Source organism: Rhamphochromis sp. 'chilingali', assembly GCF_963969265.1.
Source record: "Rhamphochromis sp. 'chilingali' genome assembly, chromosome: 2".
Taxonomy (NCBI): domain Eukaryota; kingdom Metazoa; phylum Chordata; class Actinopteri; order Cichliformes; family Cichlidae; genus Rhamphochromis; species Rhamphochromis sp. 'chilingali'.
The window spans coordinates 26351646-26375914 of NC_137930.1; the positions used below are offsets into that span (position 1 = coordinate 26351646).

Below are 24269 nucleotides of genomic sequence, written 5' to 3' on the forward strand. Positions count from 1 at the left end.
TGGGCTGAGACAAACTCTGAGGCCTTACAGTAAGTTGTCTTCAAACCGGTCTCCCGCACCACACTGTAGATAAGCTTGGATCCTGGACACCATCCCAGTGATACGTGAGCACGTGTGTGTACATTGGCACAGTCTTACATGTTCCACAGACCAGCGGGCCACTTTCAAAAGGCTTCTCACCTCCTTCCACTCAAGGTCATGAACACGTGCAGCAATAAACACACTTCACCGTGCATCTCTGAAAATTACCCTTCTGGTCTTCTTCCAGTCCAGGTCAGAGGCAGGAAGTGAGCCGAGAGAAAATGAGGAAGCAGCAGCAGCGCTCTCTTGCTTCAGGTAGTGACCCTGAACCCTGACCTTTAACCTCACCTTGAATCACTCTGACAAAACACAGACTTGCAGCTCCTAATAACCTTAAAGTATATATTTTTTTAAAAGTCAGAAATGCTTAAGATGTTAAAACACATTAGTAATATTAACTGAGCATTGAAATAAACTTAAAATAAAAACAGAAAGCTCCTTTATAATTTATCTCTTTATTTTCGGACAACAATAATAACAGTATGTTGCTTTTGTTCACTTTTTTACATTTACAGAAGTGGTGGACTCATGGACTTTGTTCCTTAATCAAACTATTGGACAATGTTTGAGGTACAGCTGCAAAAAAAGAAATGACTGTTCAGGCATGAACCCTGTCCAAATCCAGCATCCTTAATGCTCGTGTTTGCAGGTCAGAAATTCAAACCTTAGAACTATCTTAGAAGTATCAACAGTCACAAGAAGCCTAGCTGTTTTTGGACAGAGCCCACGGCTTTGGAGGGTGACTGATTTTCCAGAGCTGCCTCACCAGTTCCAGAAGAATAACCTGCTGCCATGTTTGGCAGGCTCCAGTTTGCCCTCGATGGTTTGGTTGGGCTCTGGACGAGGTCTAGAGTGGTAGGGGTTCTCTGGCAGGGGCCGCGAGGTTGACACTTTGGTGACCTAAGGAAGAAAAGCAACACACAAACCATAAATTCTCAGACATACACAGTATAAACACACTGAAGACTCACTCAAATATTAATTGACACACTGATGTCAAACATGGCAGTTATTAGGAAACAATAGAGCACATGCTCCGTGCCAATCTCTGACAAGAGATTATGCTTAAACCGCATAATAGGTCCATGCTAAAATGAAACCATACAAAAGTTGTCAACAGCTGAAGCCCTGAACATTTCCTTAGCCTTTCACTGGGCCTTCCATCTCATCCCTTGTCATGATTTATATCCCTGCACCTCTTTGTTTCCCCCAAAATCATCCAGACTGTCCCCTTTGTCCCACCTTCACACCATTTGCCTCCTAACCTTTCTTACAAAAAACAGTTTGCTAATTTAAGTTCCAAAATGAGTAACAAAAATGGAATCTGTTTTAAATATATAAGCAGCCAGAAACTTGGTCCAGATGCACATTAACTCATTCACTGCCATTGACGTCTATAGACGTCAATTACGTTTTCAATGGGAGGGGCTAGAATACAACCTCGGGCAGCTTGTCAGTGAACATCAGACTGCTTGAAATGTATTTTTCACAAAAAGCTCGTTTTCTCCCTTTTTTTGGTCAAAACAGGCATTTTTGGTGGAACCCACCTCTCTTCTACAGCTGATTACTAAAGAACGGAAAATGGTAGAAACAAGCTTTTTTTTTGGATGGAAGAAGAGAGTCTGTTCTTCATTTTGGTAGGTTCAGCGTTTATATGATCATAACACACAGTTTTCTGTGGCTCTTCAAAAATGAGTAAAAATGCTCAAAAACCCTGGCAGTGAATGAGTTAAACAAGAACATTTTTCACAGTTTTACAAAGTCACATTTTTGTTCTTTTCTTTGCTGGCTCACATGTTTGAGTCGGTGCACAATATCTCTGTCTAACAAATGAAAGACAGCCAGAAAGTTGATTACAACCATTCAAACGCTCCCAGGTTTTTGGGTTGTTGTTTTTTTTTTTTTTTTGCAGAAGTCCTTTTAAAAGACTACATAAATAAATGTCTAATAATCTATTGTTGGCATCGCTTTTTGGCTCCGTTTTGATTGCTGATACCTAAATTAGTGATTGCCAGTGTTATACAAGCCCCTTAAAAATGCTGGTTTTATGGAAAGAGAAAAAAACAAAGCAGCATAAAACTATTTGCCTGCTCAGAACTGTAGCTGAATGAGACTGCATAAGATGCAATCATACATACCCCACAATCAACATGAATAGAGCCCATCAACCGAGCTACAGTACTCACACTGCAATGGCACAAGTTAATCCCTCACCAGTCTCACCTTAGACAGATCTCCCAAGTCAGGTCTCTCCCATCCCAGTTTCTCAAGGACGCAGCTGTCGAAAGCGTGCTGCTGTTTACGGCAGTGACGGAGTTCTGCCAAGTTTGAGTAATCCAGGCAGGTCCAGTACTCCGTGAAGGACTCGGCACAGTTCCCCTTGATTTGCCTAAAAGGCACAGTGCAGACAGACACACATCATAACATGCAGAAGCAGGATTAATCTTCATACAGACTGAATCTGCAACGCATGAAGTGGAAATCTTTCTCTTAAAATATAATTCATTTTTATCCATCATCCATTATTGAAACATTAAAACCACAAAGATGAAATTCATAATATTGACTGTATTGTTTAAATGCGGTGTTCTCTGGGAAATGATCCCAGCATTCATGTGACTAGCACTTTGACGCACACCACCCATGTCGCAGACAGACACCAACACACCCACTGCTAACACCTTCACCCTCCAAAAAGTGAAAGCACTCCCCGACAGCAGTGGCCTCCACCCTGCGGAAATGTGCCCTGTCAGAGTGCAAAAGTGGCCTAAGTCACTGGCCTGACCTCCAGAGTTCCTAGATCCCAATCTGGGAAGTTTGGAGGAAGCAAACTAAGTCAGATGCACAGAGGCTCCTCTCCACATCCTACAGGACACCATCCAGAGATCCCATCAATCCAGCGACCACTGAGAGATGTTTTGGTGGGTGATAAGGGGTACCTACACAATATTAGGCAGGTAATTTTGATGTTTTGATGCCTAGTTGTATGATACTGGTGCTGACACCAGTCAGCTGACACCAATCAGCACCAGTATCCCACCAGTCAGTGGGATTTTCAAAAGAATGCATATCATAGGAGTCAATAATTCAAGAATGTAAAGGACAGAGCTGCTCAAATTTAAGAAACCAAATGTATTTAAGAACTTATATCAGCGTATGGTTACTCTGCTTGTGAGCAGTCACTTGTTGATTGAATCTGATTGCTATGGGCTGGTTTTCTATAACAAGAACACCTAAAGGTGGCTGGCAGTTGCCAGAAACACCAGAGAATCAAAACAGGCCCCTGGTGCAATTACAACTTTTCTCAAATCTATCTTCATTATCATAATTGCAGGTTTTTCTCTCACAAAAGCACCTCAGTTGCTGCACAGGCATCACAACATAACCAAAGCTCAGAATAAAACTTTTCAGTAAACACAGACACTGCACTTAAGAGTGAAAAAGGCCAGACCACAAAGTTTTATGGACACAATACGCTTCATGGGTAATTTTCTTATTCATGTTCTAAATCGGCCACTTTTTCTACTAAAGAGAGGGAAAATTACTGGAGTGTTTTCTACATCACACTTAATGAGCTCAAGTTGATGATTTATTCTTATGTTTTTGGATAATTTAGAGAAGAGGCTGAGTAACTCAGAACAGAGAAATGACCATCTGGAACTGATTTTTATAAAGTCAAAATCAATATACTGATCAATAAGTAAAGAGAACATGATAAATAAAAAGCTTTGTGGAAACAAATAGTGACTCAACAGGACAAATGATGCAAAAGTGCAAGCGGCTGTGTGATTATCACACATTACACAATGGAAAATAACTCTTCAACGTATGCGGCAACAACCCTAAAGTTGAAGTAACTGAAATTTTGATGAAATATCTATTGAGGCTCATACTGATCTCATTAAAAAATGTCACTGCATAAATCAACCAGCAAAATACAACAAGATTTAAAGGTTTCTTCCCATAACTTAGTGCACAAGTTGAGCACTCATCCTCCCCCATCTTACATTAGGATGTACTTTGGATAATTGTCACACTGAACCACCGACCTTCTGATCAGTAGATGACCAGCCTTACAGGGAGTGCAGAATTATTAGGCAAATGAGTATTTTGTCCACATCATCCTCTTCATGCATGTTGTCTTACTCCAAGCTGTATAGGCTCGAAAGCCTACTACCAATTAAGCATATTAGGTGATGTGCATCTCTGTAATGAGAAGGGGTGTGGTCTAATGACATCAACACCCTATATCAGGTGTGCATAATTATTAGGCAACGTCCTTTCCTTTGGCAAAATGAGTCAAAAGAAGGACTTGACAGGCTCAGAAAAGTCAAAAATAGTGAGCTATCTTGCAGAGGGATGCAGCAGTCTCAAAATTGCAAAGCTTCTGAAGCGTGATCATCGAACAATCAAGCGTTTCATTCAAAATAGTCAACAGGGTCGCAAGAAGCATGTGGAAAAACCAAGGTGCAAAATAACTGCCCATGAACTGAGAAAAGTCAAGCGTGCAGCTGCCAAGATGCCACTTGCCACCAGTTTGGCCATATTTCAGAGCTGCAACATCACTGGAGTGCCCAAAAGCACAAGGTGTGCAATACTCAGAGACATGGCCAAGGTAAGAAAGGCTGAAAGACGACCACCACTGAACAAGACACACAAGCTGAAACGTCAAGACTGGGCCAAGAAATATCTCAAGACTGGTTTTTCTAAGGTTTTATGGACTGATGAAATGAGAGTGAGTCTTGATGGGCCAGATGGATGGGCCCGTGGCTGGATTGGTAAAGGGCAGAGAGCTCCAGTCCGACTCAGACGCGAGCAAGGTGGAGGTGGAGTACTGGTTTGGGCTGGTATCATCAAAGATGAGCTTGTGGGGCCTTTTCGGGTTGAGGATGGAGTCAAGCTCAACTCCCAGTCCTACTGCCAGTTTCTGGAAGACACCTTCTTCAAGCAGTGGTACAGGAAGAAGTCTGCATCCTTCAAGAAAAACATGATTTTCATGCAGGACAATGCTCCATCACACGCGTCCAAGTACTCCACAGCGTGGCTGGCAAGAAAGGGTATAAAAGAAGAAAAACTAATGACATGGCCTCCTTGTTCACCTGATCTGAACCCCATTGAGAACCTGTGGTCCATCATCAAATGTGAGATTTACAAGGAGGGAAAACAGTACACCTCTCTGAACAGTGTCTGGGAGGCTGTGGTTGCTGCTGCACGCAATGTTGATGGTGAACAGATCAAAACACTGACAGAATCCAGGGATGGCAGGCTTTTGAGTGTCCTTGCAAAGAAAGGTGGCTATATTGGTCGCCGATTTGTTTTTGTTTTGTTTTTGAATGTCAGAAATGTATATTTGTGAATGTGGAGATGTTATATTGGTTTCACTGGTAAAAATAAATAATTGAAATGGGTATATATTTGTTTTTTGTTGAGTTGCCTAATAATTATGCACAGTAATAGTCACCTGCACACAGATATCCCCCTAAAATAGCTAAAACTAAAAACAAACTAAAAACTACTTCCAAAAACATTCAGCTTTGATATTAATGAGTTTTTTGGGTTCATTGAGAACATGGTTGTTGTTCAATAATAAAATTATTCCTCAAAAATACAACTTGCCTAATAATTCTGCACTTCCTGTAGTTCCTGAGCCTGGGTGATGTCATGATCGAGATGCTGAATCACCCAGTAATGTTTCACATACTTTAAATTAGCCATTGCAAACATTTTAGGCAAAACTGATTTCGCAACAGCAGTGCACACAGTCTCAAACCAAATGGTAGCATGGATTTCAGGATGACATACTTTGGATTTTATCATTACAATCTTTTTAATTAATTAATTTGTTTAACTGATCTCATGCTGCTCTTTTAGCTGCTTTAATACACTGGCAGCATCTCCTCCTTTTGTGTCTGGAAAACACAAATACATTGTTTGCATATTGATTTTTGTATACCACTTATCATCCCTTGGTCCTTGGATAACACCCATATAAATTTTTATGTGATATAAAAAATGTCATATCACTATATCATTGCTATAGCAACGCCATAAATTTATGTTCCCTAGTGCACAACAACAGGATCAGCACGGCCGTGTCTGAAAGCCAAGCATCAGCCTCCCATGATGAGTACCTAAAAGGCAGCTACCTCAACAAACTCCAACAGTTCTTTCCTGTTCCTGCTAAAGGTGGAAATTAACACATTTATTCGGACTGGGTTGTTTGATACCAGGCTGCGAGAGTTGAGGCTCGGGTGTGAAATTTATGGTTTTCAGGGATTTTATTGTTAGCTTGGTTTCCCTGGGTCTTTTCTCGTGTTGTAGTTGTGTGTCTTGTTTTGAAAGATATATTTACCCGTTACCATAGCGACCAGAGAGCATAAAGGGGCAGAGAGGAGGGTGTTACTCTCAATGTTGTTGGTGCATTTCAGGAGGACGCTGCTAATAAAGTTACACAATTACACAGTGAATTCGCTTATTATTAATAAATTTACAAAATACCACAGTTTTTGTCTTGGTCGTATCATTTTATTTTGTTGTATTCATCCACGGCACCTTAAAGGCTGGTCCGTGAAAATATTGTCTTACATTAAACCGGTCCATGGTGCAAAAAAGGTTGGGGACCGCTGTATTAGGTGATAGTACCAGGTACATGGTACTTTTTTAGTACCTACTCAATCGAGGTTCAAAGCAATCAGAAAATGTGACGTTGTCAGACTGCATGTCACCGATTGGCTAGTCAGTAGCATCACTTGATAAATAATGAGAGTGTCTCCTTCACAAAAATCAAAACCACCATTTTTGCAAACCAGCAACAAGGGAACTAACACTGACTAACACTAACAGAACTAACACTGTGGTCCCCGATTCTGACAAAAAGCCACTGACTGCACTGCAGGTATAACATCACCTCAATGTTGTAGCATTCATGTTGCATACAAATGATGTCACGGGACGTTGAGCCGTGTTAATATAACAACCCCACGTACACATTAGGTAGTACTCGACTGTAATGGAAAATGACTTGCCGCATTGAGACGAGTAGGTAATAATGGAAAAAATGCTTACTTCTCTAGAATCTAGTTGCTCTTCTCCATCCTTGATGTTACATGGAAACCTGATTATCACCACCTTTTTCTTCCCTTGCACTACTTTTAAGTCACATATTCAACTTTACCATGACGTTTACTCAGTTATGTTAATAATTTATTTTAACCAAAAGTCAAAAGATTGAAAACCTTATTAGCAGTAGAAGACACAGAATATGAAACTTCCCAACTCTGCAGTCTTCAACAACTTTGAACTATGAAGGCACAACTGCCCAAGAGCAGCATTGGAAACCTCAGAACACATTCTCTTACCCACATGCCCATCATCAAGAAATGCAAAAGTATCTGACCAGAGTTTCACATGGACTCCCACAGTCTGCACTTTCAGCTGGCTCCAAAGTCAAGCCACATTTTCAATCACTCTCTGACCACAAGCACACTGTTCACTTTTGCAGATGACAACAATGCAGCAGCCCTCAGCTCTAAAAATATAATTACTCTGCCTAATCACCGGAGTATCGCCTTTCTGTCAAATATCATGACAACGTCAAGCCAAGGCATAAGGAAAAATGTTATTCTCGCAGAAATGACAAAGCCCATCCTTTCACCATTCAGACTGCTCAGACAATACGTCTAAGACCTCATCAATCCAGTCCTGTTTGTATATAGTCTCCTGCTTTCAGTGTTCACTTTCAGATATTGTGTCCATTCATACCAGAACTATATGGCACCAAACTACTACCTGAAGAAGTTGAGTGCACACTCATTGACCTTTCTCCCTTCCTCTAGGCACTTCCGGGGATCCTTCTCCTCCCAACGGCAGAGCATGAACTCTTTGTTGGGTTTGTCACATTGGGAGCCATAATGGTGGGCAGCAGCCTTCAGTACCGAAGAGGACACTTTTATCTGCACAGAAAGCAACACATGGAAGACAATTAGAATGAAAAAGGAACATAACTACAAGAGACACTAACAAATAACAATTATGCAATTGGTGTTTTCATGAGACACACTTTAGTTCACTTCAATTTTATGTATATAGCACCAACTCAACAAGAGTGTATATTAAGGTAGCACTTAGTACTAGTTTTATTTTGGTATATCAACAAGAAACATAAGACAGACCACAGTGAAGCCAAAGTTTATTTGCAATGTCTCTCTCTAGATGGGCTGTGTTTAAAAAAACACAAACAAAAGCCTGGATGCAGTTCCCAGTAGGAATTGTAAATGAACCTTGTATTGATCAGTTAATAAAGAAAAAACAGCATGATGTGACATAAAGAAAGAGCTGTGTTGCTACTTTAATATTCCCATTACAACTGCCTTGTAGTGATCACTACTAATGTGATTTAATTTATAGCTGCTATATGCATTATTATCTCATGAAGAGCAGGCACGCTCAACATATTAAGAGCTTCTGCTGTGAAAACATGTCCTTGAGCATCTGAACTGTTGACTGTTTATTTTTGTCCAATAAGAAACACAACCTATACAATAAATAAATACATTATGAAGCAAAACTCTACACAGAAGTACAAATTCTAACATGAGAATGACCACTTTAGCCCACAAATTCTGGCTTTTTTAAAATCTGAATATTTTACTAGGACTGCCCCCATGGTAAAATTGCGGCCTGGTCAGTGTTATAATAAAACTTTAGCTATAGCCAACGCATGCATCTACTTGTTTTGCATTTCCATTTTATCAAAGGAAAACATTTGCTTATTTATTTCTGAACTTTTTTTAATCTCCTCGTCACCCTACACATGTAAACATTTAGCCAGCACAAAATTAATGTGAGAAAAAACAAAAAACAAAACAAAAACAGACATCAACCACTGTTTGCCATTGATGCCATTTGACACATTATGAAATGTAATGATTTGTTTTATTTTTGAAAAATAATGCAAATAATGTTTAAGGTGAAATCAAATGTTCACAAATGAAACAGGAGTGTAAACATTATTTGTGACAGTTTCAGGATTTAAATATACAAAAAGCTAAAGTAAAAGAAAAAACTGAGATTAAATAATAATATCTCTGTTGCTGGTGTTGAATTATGTAGTAAAAATGACATTATTAAATGCTATTTACATTTAAATGATTTATATTATCTACAACAATATTTCTGAGGGCTACATAAGTTAATGATATAGCTGTTTTCTTTGTGTCTTCTCTTTTGGAGGGTAAGGCAGCTTTAACAATATGAATGCAGGTCAGATATATACAAGCATTGCTTCTATCTGACCCTGTTCAGCCATTACTTCCAATATAAGTGAATTTACTATCTGTATCAAATATCAATATCAAAATCTTTCAACAAGGTAAACATGTTGGTGCATTTCTACAACATGTAAATATATCTGTGTATATATACACTATATTCTTCTCTTCATGTTCTCTTTAAAATATCTGCAGGGGTCTTGCCAGGTATTTAACAAAAGTCATACTGTACTTAAAGAAAGTTTGTCTCACAAGCTGAAAGAGTATGCTTTAGCAAAAGCTTGATCAAGTGCTAGGATGTTAGGACAGATCTAATTTAATGGTGCAGGCTCGTTTATTATATCCACGGTGCTATTATTGTTGGACAGGCACAGGCTGCTGCTGCTGACAGCTATCACCTGACTTCCAAGGACAAGTTCAATATGTCAAATAGCACTGCTACAACAGACTGGTATAAGAACCGAATGGAATCGAAAGCTCCTTTCACCCTGACAGGTATAACCAAATGTACATTCTGAATGCACATTTGCTAAACTTAAAAGACTCAAGACGTTAACGCCATATATTGTTGTCAAAAATAGTTATAAAGGCGCCCGAAATATTTAACACCTTCCTGTGCTATAGTAAATATTCACTCACGTGTGTATAGCATTCATCAATATAATATAACTATCTTAGCAAGTAAAGCTAGTGGCTTAAAGTTTACAGCTTTTCAAATGAACCGTGCAGCAGCTATCCCTTCAGCTAGCTACTTAGCTGGCTTGTCCCGTCTTCTTCATTCATGCTAAACAATAATGGCCGCTCACCTCGTCCACCTTCATCTCCTGCAGGGTGGGTACTTCCAGCTTTGTGGGCATGACTGTGTAGATGTGCAGTTAAAGAAATCAAGAAGCTCAAATACCGCTGGTGAAAAACATTCAAGGTCCTCGTCAGACGTGCGAGCGACGAGGCCGTAAAGAAGGTCAGTTAACTTCCCCTGCTACTGTCAGCTAGTGGCCGCGCTCTGATGACGCAATTCACAGAGCGACGCGGAGCCGCATGCGCACTGTCAAAAGACTTTTGAGAAAATAAAATTGGATTGACATTTATCATATTTTATTTAAAAATGAATAAATCCAACAAACTATGAAAAAAACATTTTTTTTAAGATGAGTAGAAACCAATAACTTGTTCAACAGTCGTATTGTTGCGTCATTGCCATGGTAACGGTATACCGCTTCACTGCTGTTTTCAGTTTTTTTTATTGTTTTTAGATCGACTTTGCATGCTTTTTCCACCCTACATAGAAAGCAGGACATTGTGTTAATGGAGCATATCGGAAGCAGTTACAATGGGGCAACAAAATTTGGCAGGTAGTTTGGCCGTTGTTGTGAAAAAGAGCCACAGACACAGTGTTTGCATGTGTGCGTGTGTTTGTGTGTGCTCGTATACTCAAACACAGTTCATAAAACAGTGTGTTTTTTCTCTGCTTCAGGATGGAAGGTAAAGGAGAGTACACCTTCCCTACAAATACAAGATATGTGGGAGAGATGAAAGATGGAATGTTCCATGGCAAAGGAGTGCTGTACTTTCCAAATGGAAGTAAATATGAGAGCACCTGGGAAAACGGCATAGCCAAACAGGTGAACAGTTTTGTATGCGTGTCCATCCCTTCATGTCAGACTGTCTGCAGCCACATGCATAACTGTGTGTGTTTCACATTGGTTATAGCTGATATTATCTGATATTACATCTGGTCCCTTTTAGTAATCACTCACAGTTATTATCGTAGTAATTAGGTTTGCCTTTTTTCGGTAGGATCTTTAGCCTCTCCTGCTCTAAAGTAAACTTTCATGAACCTCACTGCAATAGCAATCACTACAATTATTATCATCACTGCTGTTGCGGTTCATTTGAAATGATAGTAGCTCTTACCCATGACAAACCTTGGCCCAGACAACCCAGCACCTGCTTTTAGTGCCAGTGAAAGACCTGCAACTTACCTCCATGCAGAACAAATCTAAACAATTCAATAAACCCAGAAGTTTCCTCCAATTTTTGCCTTTTCTATGCGATCCTTTTGTAATACCAATTAGCTTTTTTAAAAGAACTGGCAAATGTAATAAAAAAAATAAAAGAAAAATAAGAAGAGCACAGATTACAGGCGCTCAGGATCTTTATTCACAGCCTTAGTTAGAGTTGTGCAGGTGCTGAAACTGCTTCTGGCAGTGGAGAATGAGCAGGCCTGGAGGTTCCAAGGAGCAAAGGTATGAGGTTGGAGCCCAGAGAGGCTATATGTCAGAAATGTGGCTGGCTGGCACACAAAAAGAGCTCTAGAGCACAGAGAGTCATGGGAGCAAAAACTAAGCAAAGATTGTGAGTAAGCATGACACACTTCCACTCAGTCAGACAGTGGCTGCATGATTTGGTCTTAATACATAAGGAGCAGGCTTGAAAACCAGGGATCCAGGAGAAACCAGTGAGCAGCCATGCTCCTGGGAAGACCTTACAGCATTACGACCCATATATATGCTGTATAGTTAACAGCATTAATCAAAGCTGCTGCTCCTGGATCCCTATCAGCTCACTGACATGAGATAATGGTGCACTTCAATGGAGCAGATTTATTGGTTACACACCTAGTGCAGGTTTCAGAGATGTACTCTGAATATGACTTAGACTAAATGTCAAGGTCTTAGCTGTTTTTTGTTTTGGGGATATTGAATTCCTTGTGAATATATTTGAGTTTGGGCTTCTGTGGAGGTTTATTGTTATTTCAGGTGTTTCCCGTTATGATCTCTGTGTTGGATTTCTGGATTCCTGTTTTGATTTCTTTATTGTAGTAGATTGAGAGCTTTATCTTAGGTGACATTCCTGTTTGACTTTACAGTTATCCTTTTCGGATCCTTGTCCTTATTGTCCTTACTTGTATCCAATTACTTTTTTCAAGTAATGAGTAGAGTAAGGGATTACTATTGCAAAACAGTAATTAGATTACTGTTACTTTCCCATAAGCACGCTACGATACTGCGTTGCTAAACCGTGATTTTGTTTGTGAGAGTGTCTCATGACAATGTCTTACAAGTGTGCGACATCTGTGGCAGCAACAGACGTGTGTAGATCAACAATGGATAGTATGGAGTGCAGGAGAGAGCACGACCATGTAGCGTTTAAAGCTTGGAAGTACTTAAATTACTTCAAGTTTTATTCTGCAAAAAGTGACAAAAACATAAACTCCACTGTAAACTCTGCATAGGAGGAAAACTTCTTTCTACAGCAAAAAATTAAACTTCAAATCCGAGCAATTATCTAGGACACTGCCATGAATGTGAAATTCACAGAGAAAGCCCCGGATCCCCCCGCTGACATGACAGTTGCGGCACCTGGCAAACCCCTGACAGCCCCATTTCTGCTAAAAAAGTGAAAATAGATTTAAGAACGACAGGACTTAGTGCTGCTGGATCTTTTATTTTATTTATTTTTTGCTGTTTTACTTGCATCTATTTGAAAGAGTGAGTGTAAACACAAAATTATTTTATATGCTGGAATATGCAGAAAATAGGTTTTGTTACGACTCCTTCTGCTAGGCGGCAGGGGCAGTCTCACTTCCTCCAAGGCCCAGGGCCGTAACAGTTTAAATGTTAAACAAATTTCTTCAAAGTCAAAGACTGTTGCATATAATTTATTTTTTGCAAGATGCGATGTGCATAAAGTTAAAAGATTTAAAACTAATAAAACAAGTTTTAAAAAGAGTATTTTTTATTTGATTACAGGTCTATTGCTTTATTATGTATTCAGGTTGTGTATCATGTTTTTTAAAAGTAACTAATAAAGTAACTAATTACTTTTGAAAAGAGGAAATCAGTAAAGGAACGGGATTACTTTCTTGGAGAAGTAATCAGTAATTAGTAACTAATTACTATTTTCAAGTAACTTGACCAACACTGCTTATGAATGGCTTAAAATATTTTTTCAAGTGGCTCAAAAAGCTTCAGTCGAGTCATGCAGAATGTAAACAACTAAATAAATAACTATACATAATAAATGCCAGGGAAGTCTGTTTATGTTATGTGTGTCTGAAAGGGAAAAAATATCCGCTGATATGTTGCAATACCAGATTTGTAAATAGCCAAATATCAGTATTAATATTGGTCTTGAAAATATCACTATAACAGTTGAACTCTAGTTAAACTCTAATTAAAACTATCCAGAGTATCTAACTCTACTTATGCACTGAAAGAAAATGTGTGTATTTTTTGGAAGATTTTGACAGTTATAAGGATATTTTTATTGGGAAAAATTAGGAAAGCATGGAAGAACAATGAAAAAATATAGATATATAGCTAAAAATGACTGGAAAGTGTAATGCTGTAAAAAACAAACTAAAAAAAACAGGCGGCCGTCTGCCGCCATCTGCTGTGACTGGTTGGGGGGGGGAATGAGGGAGAAAAGAGGCAGAACAACAAACAGCGTCTTTCTTGTATCATCCCTTGAGGATAAATAAAGTTCACCCCAAATACCAAAAGGCATATTTTTCCACTTTCTCCTTGAGATATGTATCTGTGCAGACAGCTTTGGTTTTATCTGCTGAGGTTTGGAGATATTCATCACTGAGAGCTCTGCGTCAATCGAAAGACAATGGAGGGAAATTTAAATTCTTCTGGGTTCTCAGAGAACTCAAAACTGACATTTGAAAACCGCAGCTTCAACTTATCTTTCCAGAAACCATGCCTGGGGTATGCAGAATAACCCAGACCCAGACCTTACATGCAGCAAAGTTTGCTGGAATATTCCGTACGATAACTGTCATCAGTGAGATCTGTGCATTATCTTGGGTTTTTCACTGATTTGAGGAGCACACGTTACATTTCTTTCACTAACAGTGCACTGGGATTGGGGAGGATACAGATATTACAGCTTTGGTAAAGAAAACCCTCACTTTCCACTTGTAAGATATCACTGATAGGTGGTTTTTATTAAGCAGACTTAATTATAAGGATACTTCACAGGTCTGTGTGTGCTTCCACACCAGGGGACATTTACCTTTGCAGACGGACTGCAGTACCAGGAGAAGGACTGGAGCTACTGCAATGGTTATGACAGACGCTTCTACACGGAGAGGTGCAATGGCCTCAGACCTGCAGGTTGGATCTTATTTTCTAGACCACTCCTAAACAAACACACAAGGAATGATGAGCATATAGTGTACAAGCCAAGTCTCTGTATTGTTTGGCTGAAAGCTTCCTCTCAGTGCTGGATAATTTGTAAACTATGAGTTTTATCTGAACAGCTCTTTCTATTTCGGTCCCTGTTTTTACCTAGCAAAGTTATGCAGGCAGTTCTGTCATCCTGCTTCATGAGCCAGAGTCTGTGTTCATCACTGGCCTGACAAATAGATGGTTTTACCTCTAAGTCATTCCTCAGTCAAATCATAATAATTCCATCTATTCATACAGGAAAATCTCAGATAACAGATTTACATCCTCCACGAGCCATTCCTGATGGATGTTATGACTGTGGAGATGGTTTCTATAACCCCAGCACCAGAGTGGTCACAGCCTACACCGGCAGGTTTCTCAGGAGCGCAGGTGAGAGCAAAGCTCGCTAACCATTAGGAGAGGTGTGCTCATTCATATTAATTTTTTGTTATATACTAGTGGATACTTTGTAGCTTGTACCCCTGATCCACACAAGAAGCAGAATTATCTGTATTTTCACAACAAAATCCTCCTCTTTCACTGCTTACCCCACTGCGGTTTTGTGCACATTTTTCCACTTGTTTTGTTGCCAAACTGGCTCTGTCCACTGCTGAGCAATATCCAGGCACCGTGGCCTGTTGCGCCAAGGTAAATTAGAAAGATTAAAGGCAAGCTCAAACACAAAATTTCCATTTCAAATTATGTACACAAAGTGTTACGTCCAGTAAAGCACCTGTCAGTGATGGATTGCTTCATGTTAAAATATATTTATTCAGTAACCTAATAAAGTATGTCCATTTGTTTCTACGACTGACCATAGCTAGAAACAATATTAATTCCAGTAATCATGTAATTAATTTAACCTTAGCTTCAAATTTACCGCATGTGTATGTACAGCAAATATAAGTTTTGCACCTATGTTTAAACTAATGCTTGGATCATAGAAGAAAGCAAATATTTCCTCACAATATGGTTCTGTGTGACTGAGAACACGCGTTGCTGAATTCAAACAGGAGGGAATCAAGTAAAAAACAAGGCTGAGAGGTTAAATGATTGATTGATTGATTGATTTGGCGTGAGGTACACAGGTGAGGAGTCTCTGGTGATCGGGTTTTACTGTAACATAATATTTAAGAGGCTACTGATGGAATGAGCTGTGCACAAATATTCCCTGATGGAGGGAGCGGTGGAGCAGGGCTGAAGAGTGATGCTAAAGAATCTGGACGGATGTGATGAACTTAGTTGGAAGGACAACAACCGTGAACACTGGTGGTGATGTAAAGCGCGAGGCGAAGAAAAGGGTTGCACTAATCGGATGCTGAAATGACCGCTGACAGGAGCAGAAGACTGTTTCAAGACTATCGCGGTGCATCCAGGTGGGAGGTGGGCAATTGTGTGAAAAATATCATATGACACCAGTTGAATTTCACAAACAAGACTTTTCTGATACTACTGCACAAGCTTGATTGATTAAAAAAAAGTAAAAAGTAGGGTATGGGGTGTAGGTGAATTTTTTCACTTTTGAAATGGGCTGTTCTAGACGTTCGAGAGCTGCTGATGAGACATGGTGAGAGAGAGAATGTAAATTGCATTAGTCTTTCTGATTGAACTTTTGCTAAACTTCATTAAACTCTATTGAAGCTACTTTTAAACATAGTAAATCCTCAGTTCCTCTTTCAGAGTTTCATACGTTCTGTTCTGTGCATCTGCCTGCACAGTATGTCTGTCAGCGAGATTACACAAATAGTTCAGGCAAGCGAGACATGGTGGAAAGGTGGATCTGATCAAAGGAAAAATCCACGAGTGACTCACTTTAAAAACGTGAGTTATGGCAATGGCATCAGTGAAGGATTTGCTTTACTAGAGCGCTTTTAGGACCCTTTTTCTTTCATCATATTTAATAACTACAACTCTCAAAGTATACAGTGTGGCCATATGGAAAGGTCTTGATAAGACTGAACCCATGGAGTGACATTAATGGATTATCCTTGCATTATCTGATTGCAGATCACTGTTGCATTTCATCTGATAGGCAAGCCTCTATAGGCTACAGCAGTAATTTTTTTTTCTCTTTTGTTATTTGTCAAAAGTGGAAAATTGAAGACACATTTTTCCACTGAACGAGTGCCCAGACTGGAAGTCTTGATTCGAAGTGAACGCAGTCTGTCGGGTGTCCCAAATTCTGACATCCTCTGTTTGTCGTGTCTCCCTGCCATGATTTTTCATCACTAGAAAATGTAAGACGTATAGTCAGTGTCATGTTTCTAGGGCTGACAACATCAGGCTGTCGTCAGGTGGCTTCCCAGTCGATCCAACAATCTGATCTGGATAAATATCTCAGCTCCCACATAGATAGCTGTGCACTTTATTCAGGCCTTAGTAGGCCTCATGCCTGTGGGGTTTGCAGTCCTTTCTCTGAACATGTGCTCTGCAATGTATTGACAAACTCCTGCAAAACTCTTGTAACACTGGTTTTAATTGCCGTAAGCCTACAAGTCAGTGTTTTCTGACATTCTTTCATTGTTAAATAAGACAGAGTCCAGCTTCAATGTCTGGCTTTTTATCTAACCATTTTCAAATCTGCTTTATTTTGTGTTTGAATCTGATTGACTCTTTTTCCTCTTTAGGAATCACAAACAAGTCTTAAGAAATGATTCTTGGCACAAGTTACAAGGTGACTCACGAGCTCCCTGAGGTATTAATGTATTTCGGGGCAGGATATTTGTATTTAGATGAGCTACTTGTAACACAATGCAGATTACTTCCACCGGTACACAAACCTCATTTACATATGTGTAGAGAGAGAATCAAACAGATCCACATCCTTGCCAGATGTCATCGGTATGTGTAAGAAGACAAAAATTTGGTTCACGATCCTTTCCTTAATGCGAGTTGTTCATCATCATTATAGTTCTGGTATTGATCTGCAGAGTGATGAAGAAAGGGAGATATGGGGGAAAAGAATAAGGGAGGATAAGAAGGAAAGATTTTTTTTGGGGGGGGGGTTGGAAGTTGAGTTGAGTTTATTTAGATAAATATGAAGTCAAACAGGAACTGTTTAATGGGTCTGTGCCTCTTTTTTTCCCCTTTGTTCATATGCAGTTTGTGTGGAGTGATGTGTTGTGTATGTGGTGAATGCTGTTACATACACTCTTTATGCTTATGTGTACTCTCCCTTTTGTCTTGGTATACAATTCTTGAGAAGAATGTCTTCGTATCCTGTATGGATTTATTTTTCAACCCTGGGAGGTGAAGGCATATTTGTCAGAGTGGGTGTGAAGACTGAATTTATTGCCTCGTGGTTTCCGCCCAGGATGAGGACTGCGGGGATGATGGGGCACAGGGAAGGCCCGCCCTCCCAGTGGAGAAGTTTGCATGCAGCAAGTAAGAGGAAGGAGATCCCTATGTCGCTGTGGGGAAAAATTAAGCCAATGAAGACAAAGTCTCATGTTGTTTTAGTTTTGTTTTTAAGGTGCAAAAATTATTATTTTTACCCCCTGGAACCACATGTTGCTGCTTGGATATATCTGGCTAAACTTTCCTTACCCGCCAAATTGGACCTTCTGCAAAGAAGCCGTTGCAAACTTGGACAAACAGTCCTTCTTGGAACAGTGCCAAGCAGCAAAACAATAGGATCTGTTGATAATTTTCCCCAAGAGGTTTTAGATTATTTTTGGAGTCAAAGCGCTTTCTTGTCAGTTCCCGTATGTATGGAGGGATTTGTCAAAAACGGACCATGTAGAGTGATAGTGATAATGGAAAGTGGTGGGAGTGGACACAAAATACAAAATAGCTACAGGGAAGAGGATTCAAGAGTGAGTTCGAACTATACGTTGTGTATTAAGACGGCTGTAGCCAAGCTGATTGTACTTTTTGGTTAGCAAAGTCCATTTGTAAAGACTCGAGATAAGCATGTTTTGGAACCAGAAACAAAGAACTCAAAGGGCATTGTTACTCTAAAACACCTTGTTTTCGCCTCCTTTTGGCTGATGCTGATCATAATTTAGAAAATGCTGTATCCAATAAGAAACCAGTGACTGAGACTGCGAACCTCTCAGAAAAATGTTTACCGAGGTCATTGTTAATGCCCTCTGCTGGCCATTGGAAAGAGTGCAACGCTAATGCACTTCCATCTTTTATATACAGTCTGTTTACAATCTCCAAATACGCTGGCTGTCCACACTCATTCTCAACTACGGTGCTCTTTTGCTTTATAAGCCTCAGATACAGATACAGCTGTATTTCATGAAAGAGGATGCTGGCCATTAATAGAACGATTGGGAATTTGTTCCTCATATTCAAGTTTACTCAAGCTCAGCACCAAACCCTAAACCACTCCTCAAACGTGAGTTACTCTGGATAAATGCCAACGCCAAATAGTTGCAACTCAAACAGTGACAACAGTAATGGATGACCCTCTCTTTCTGAATCCAAGTGGTCTGCTCAGTTAATTCCACAAAGCCCATTACAAATATTCACTTTAATCATTGACCAAAATGACTCTGCAAGCCGACGGAATGATCTTTTTAACCTATAGACGATAAGTGTCCTCCTCCAACACGCTGACGCATGAAGTCAGTGTGTCGTTCTTGGCTGCTGTTTATTATTTCATTTAAGGTCATACAGTCTTGAAAAGCTAATCCGTCCTAAATTATCTGCTAAATTAGTTTTATGATTCTAATCAAGCAAAGAATTATCTTCTTTTTTTTATTATTATTATTATATCTAAAGTTAGTGATTTCATAGCCTCAGTTAAAATAATTTCTCATTAGGATTCGAGAGGCATTTCAAAGACTGGCACAGCTCCGCACAGTTATTGTTTTTGGTTGGATGACACTGGAAGAAGGGAGTTTGGAAAAGGGTCTCGAGCAGGAGTCAAACAGGTCACTTGGATACAAAGCTACCTCCTGCTTTGAACAGAGGACAGGAAAAAAGGAAGTGTGCACTGTGCAGTTATTGAAAGCGATTCAAAATACACATTCATCTATCGCAGATTTTGTTTCTGGTTTTACTACCTCTTCTTAAGTCCCACAGCAGTTTGTAGGTGGTGCAGTAGGTTACTTATTGCTCACCTGGAGAATAAACCAAGGGAAAATAAGAGTATAGTGCATGTCAAGCAGCAGATAGAGGGAGCACCTTTGTGCTCTAACTTTAAGAGTAGGGATGGGTATCGAAAACCGGTTCTTGTTGAGAACCGGTTCCCACTGTTTCAATTCCTTGGAATTGTTTGCCATTTTTGCAAACGATTCCCTTATCGATTCCAGTCACTCCGAATGATGTCACCACGTTGCGGAACGCCATTTAGCTGGCAGGAAACATGGCGGCTCAAACGCTCAAAAGTTTGATTGTACTTTACGAGAACAGGGCAACGTGCAATACTTGCAAAGTAGATATTTAATTAAGGGAGGAAACACTACGAATATGCAAAAGCATTTGCTCACAAAACACATGATGACTTTAAATGAATGTCATGTTTTTAATTCCGCTCCGGACTCGTGAATCTCAACCCAGCGGCAGCGGTAACGTTTGCACGTCCTCTCCCGTTAATGCGGCAGGTAAATAATCAACTAACAGTGCATATTATGTTAGCGCGATCTGCCTTCTTACAAAACCTGCCATTACTGTGCATTTAGGTGACCATGATGAGAGAGACAGACAGAGTCTGGCTGGCTCAGATGCTGGCAGTTCTCGCTGCAGTCTACCGGTAGCGTCTCCTTTCAGGCCAGGATAGACGAATGTCACCGAGCAGTGTCTAAGTTTGTGGTAAAAGGTTTGCACCCATTTGCCACAGAAGATGCCCCCGATTTTCGGTAAGTGAATGTGTTTAATTGTAGGCAGGGACATTACTGGATATTCTTTTGTAATTGCTACAGAATAATTTATGTTATACTTTGTTATTGCTACAGAAGAATATTTATTTTACAATTTTACATTTACAATTTTTTTTCCTGGGGACCCTGTGACACCCCATTTAAGAGCCATAGGCTGTGGATCTCTTAAGATCTCACTGTTGGGTTTGTAAGGCCATGCTACTCCTAAATTTCTATCTTGTTCAAAGAGAAGATATAAAACAAAGTTCTAAGCTAATCGACCTTAGTGTTCTCCTTTTTTAAAAATAAGAATTGATAATAGAATCGAATCGTTAAACAGAATCGAAAATGGAATCGGAATCGTGAAAATCTTATCAATACCCATCCCTATTTAAGAGTGATCTCACTAAATCAGTTGAGATTTTCTAATCCAGTTTAAAAGAACCAGATAGCCTGTAGGTGAGAAGGTTTGATAAATGCACATGATGTGAAAACAAACAACACTATAGATTTTTTTTAGACTGCAGTTCTGAAGCAGTTTGAGGTTTTTTTGTTTAATAATTTCTATTTTCATTATGATGAGATCGTTACAACAGTTGTGTCTTTCCACCCTCACTGTGTCACAGACAAACACAGCTTAATTAAAACCAACAGACTGCAACACAGGGAAATGATTACTGTTAAATGTTAAATCCAAATCACACAATCAACAGACTAAATATTTTTAAATACAAACAGCTCACAAGGCTATTTTTAATCTGCTTTGCTGCAGACTTCCAGGGACATACATTAGTACTTTAATTAGCCATTGCTGATGAAGATTGCTGCTAAAAGTTCGAAGGTACTAAGACATTTTGCACTGCTCTGTGAAACTGTAATTTAAAAAGAATGAGGGATGCATAGGTCACATCTGCGCTGGAAATCTCCACTGGCGAGTGCCTGAATACGTTCTGTTATTACTGCAAACAAACACACACACAATCAGTTGTGAATACTGCATTCTGTCTTGGCAACAGGCAGCTTCAGAAGGGGCCATGTGTTGCCATATTATTTGGAGCGTTTTCCTGTTTCTGGAATAACCGCTTCCAGTTGAGACTCTGGGCAGAGCAAGCTGCACACCGAACACATTCCACTGCCAAGGAAAACACCTCTCTGGTGACCAAAGCGCGGCCCCTCCCTTTGTCCCCTTCCAGCCAAGGTGTTTCACAGACAGATAGAAGTCAGCCGGTCCGCTGGGGAGTGCAACATATCCTCACGCTGCTTTTCCTATAAAACAGGATTCCTGTGTTAATCCTGTGAGCCCTGGCAGATGGATTAATACATTTACAGCTAGAAATTGTAAAACCATCGCTGTTTCATGTTGTATGTGTGTGTCATCAAGACACAAAACCACATTAAAATTGGAGACAGATGACTTATTTATGTATGTTTGAATGTTTGTCTAAGTGTTCATTTTGTTGATTTCCATAGAGCCTTTGCTTAGAAACCAAAAGTGTGCTCCATCGATCGCACCAGTGAAGGGTCAGGTCGTTTCTCAGCGAATCACAGAGTTCCTGTGAATATTATCCAAATTCTGGATTTACTTCAGCAGAACCTTGTTCATCTCTTATGCAACCACTGTGCTATAAGAAAACCCATTTTCGTTTTTGTAGTCAAGCCATGCTGTATATCTTTGTGTGCATGTATACGTATGTATGTATGTGTGCATGTGTGCTACACCACTGCCATTAGGCTGGAAGGAAACACTTTTCTCTCTGAGTGTATTTTGAGGATTAAGATAAACAGACTTTAACAAGGTGCCATTATCGCTTGCACACACTCCCCTCCTCTCACACACTCATATAAAGGTTCTCCATGTAGGTTGTTAGTCGACCAGAAAACTGTTGATGAATTTGTTTCTGTTATTGTTGTGTTGCTTTTCCACTTATAATTACCCCCCCCCCCCCCCCCCCCCCCCACACACACACACACACACACACACGCACGCACGCACACCCCGGGATTTCACTGCAGTTATACCCATCCTGCCTGATAATTACCACCGTCAAAACTGCTAAATTTAAAAATCACAAAAAAGTGCTGTCCTCGCATGTAAATACGCCAGCCACCTGTACCCTCAGCTAACTTTAGGTGCCAATTACACGTGACTTAAATCCAGAGATAAACGCTGCCAACACTGAAGAGAGCGAAATTGCAGCAAATATGAAAATGCCCCCCAATCTAATTATCATTAAGGAAGGTTTTGGGGGGTTGGTGGTTAATTGAGGTCAGTCTCGTGGCCGCTCAGTTATGTGTGAGCTGCCGTAATTACCTTTTCCGCTAACAAAATGCGTTACAAAGATCCGCGGCGGCAGCTGCCCGCGTGTCCGTCGCGTTCAATTGACCTCCCGATCAGAGCAGGTAGAAAAGGAGAGGCAGAGAATGAGGGGAGAGGTCGTTTCACACTTGAAGAGGCTGTTAGTGTTGACGCCCTCGGCCGGCAATTACACACAATCAGCGGGAGAGCTGCAGACCTGCTCCTCTGTACAATGGAGCCCCGCGTGCGGTCGAACCTAGGGGTGAGGCCCGCGAGCCGCTCAAGTGCGTGCAGCTGTGCGCGCTCCAGAGAGAAAAGCCGACTTCCCCTGCAATTAGCTCCTCGTTTCAGTTTTTAACAACGAAAAACTGGTTTATTATCATCTCCTCTGGCAGTCGTTTCGGTTAAAAAAAAAGAAGAAGAAGAAGAAGAAGAAAGGAAAAAAAATTGGCGTCCATTTTTTGTGTGTGGGGGTTATTATTTATTGGTGTCTGAAGTGGCTCTGAGAAGTTATTTTCTGCTAATTGTCGGGCTTATCTTGCTTTGACAGATTTAACCGAGACTTAAATGGCACTTCAACGGTGCTGCCTCGCACTCAGTGCGACCTGCGGTGTGATAATGCTTGCTGTTAGGTTTTTGATTTAAACGTTTTAAGCGAGTTCAACCAAAAATGCTTCTTGCTGTGCGCCTTTATATGATTAAATCTGTACTATTAGAGTGTAGGTCAAAAGAATGGTTAAATGGTTCACTTTTATCTGGAATAAAAAGAAGAATAAAAAGATACAAATTCTAATAATTTCCCTTTGGATCTTTCCACCAGATGACCAGGAGCATGAGTGGATTGTGCGGACTTGTCGGAAGGCTTGGGATGAGGTTTGTGGCGCTGAGCCGGAAAAATCAGCTGCAGCCAGATGTGAGGAGAGCAGCAATGTTAACTTTTAGCATGTTATTTATTAAAACCGAGCTATAGGGAATTTCTGTCTTGTATTACATTTTGCATTAATGACTGAAAAGTAAATGATCAAGTCCATGCTTTTAAATCATCTCGTTTTATTTCCCCCCCACCCACATTGCTGCTGTGGCCTATGAATTCTGGGAGGTGCAACAGCCGCCTTTCAGTGCATTCATCTTAATTTCCATAATACTGTATGCATTACAGAGAGGGAGCTAGAGGAATGGAAAGAATCTGGGAAATACATTTACAATCAGTTTACAGGCAGCACAGAATACATCCAGTTTTATTACGTGCTTTGATTGCCATACTGTATTATTTCAGATCTACATCTCACACCCAGAAGAATTAGGACAGGCAATCAGTTTCCAACTGGGTTAAACAGTCTTTATACATGCTGCCCAAACAACTCTGTTATTCTAACTTTATCCAACAACACATTTCCCATCCCTGTAATAAGAATTGACTTATTTACAGTGAATTAATGATGTGCAAAACACCACAGATTGCTGGTGTAACACAAATGTGCCATTCATGTGTGAGGGTTGGTTTTGAGGGGCTTTGGTGCTTTTTTTGCAGGGTTTTTTCATGCCTAAATGAAAGATTTTAGCAGGCATTCAAAAGTGAGTGTATTAAACTACAATCTGAGGTAATTTGCCAAAGATAGGAAATTAGCAGGTAACA

At 40.1% G+C, this 24269-nt stretch overlaps 2 protein-coding genes across 2 annotated transcripts; one reads left to right on the top strand and one right to left on the bottom strand.

Moving 5' to 3' along the window:
• Positions 1-520: 520 nt before the first annotated feature.
• ndufa8 (NADH:ubiquinone oxidoreductase subunit A8) lies at positions 521-10353 on the bottom strand. The gene is made up of 4 exons (XM_080873985.1): positions 10157-10353; positions 7870-8033; positions 2305-2470; positions 521-981 (listed from the first exon to the last, which is right to left on the bottom strand). Exons 1-4 carry the CDS (start codon positions 10205-10207, stop codon positions 844-846), a joined length of 519 nt encoding a protein of 172 aa, XP_080730111.1. The 5' UTR covers positions 10208-10353; the 3' UTR covers positions 521-843.
• A 210-nt stretch (positions 10354-10563) lies between these two features.
• Positions 10564-23658, top strand: morn5 (MORN repeat containing 5). Its single transcript, XM_080861102.1, has 5 exons — positions 10564-10702; positions 10825-10972; positions 14362-14473; positions 14786-14917; positions 23454-23658. Exons 1-5 carry the CDS (start codon positions 10656-10658, stop codon positions 23573-23575), a joined length of 561 nt encoding a protein of 186 aa, XP_080717228.1. The 5' UTR covers positions 10564-10655; the 3' UTR covers positions 23576-23658.
• The last annotated feature ends 611 nt before the right edge of the window (positions 23659-24269 follow it).

What these genes read in the sequence shown, in the direction of transcription:
- ndufa8 (XM_080873985.1), bottom strand. Translation starts at nt 10,207, where the DNA reads ATGCCCACAAAGCTGGAAGTACCCACCCTGCAGGAGATGAAGGTGGAC. An exon ending in TGTGCACTCAACTTCTTCAG is followed by an intron (nt 2,471 to 7,869) that starts GTAGTAGTTTGG and finishes TGTGCCTTTTAG; the next exon opens with GCAAATCAAGGGGAACTGTG. An exon ending in ACTTGGGAGATCTGTCTAAG is followed by an intron (nt 982 to 2,304) that starts GTGAGACTGGTG and finishes TTTCTTCCTTAG; the next exon opens with GTCACCAAAGTGTCAACCTC.
- morn5 (XM_080861102.1), top strand. Translation starts at nt 10,656, where the DNA reads ATGGAGCATATCGGAAGCAGTTACAATGGGGCAACAAAATTTGGCAG. An exon ending in GGGGCAACAAAATTTGGCAG is followed by an intron (nt 10,703 to 10,824) that starts GTAGTTTGGCCG and finishes TCTCTGCTTCAG; the next exon opens with GATGGAAGGTAAAGGAGAGT. An exon ending in CAGGTTTCTCAGGAGCGCAG is followed by an intron (nt 14,918 to 23,453) that starts GTGAGAGCAAAG and finishes TCTTTCCACCAG; the next exon opens with ATGACCAGGAGCATGAGTGG.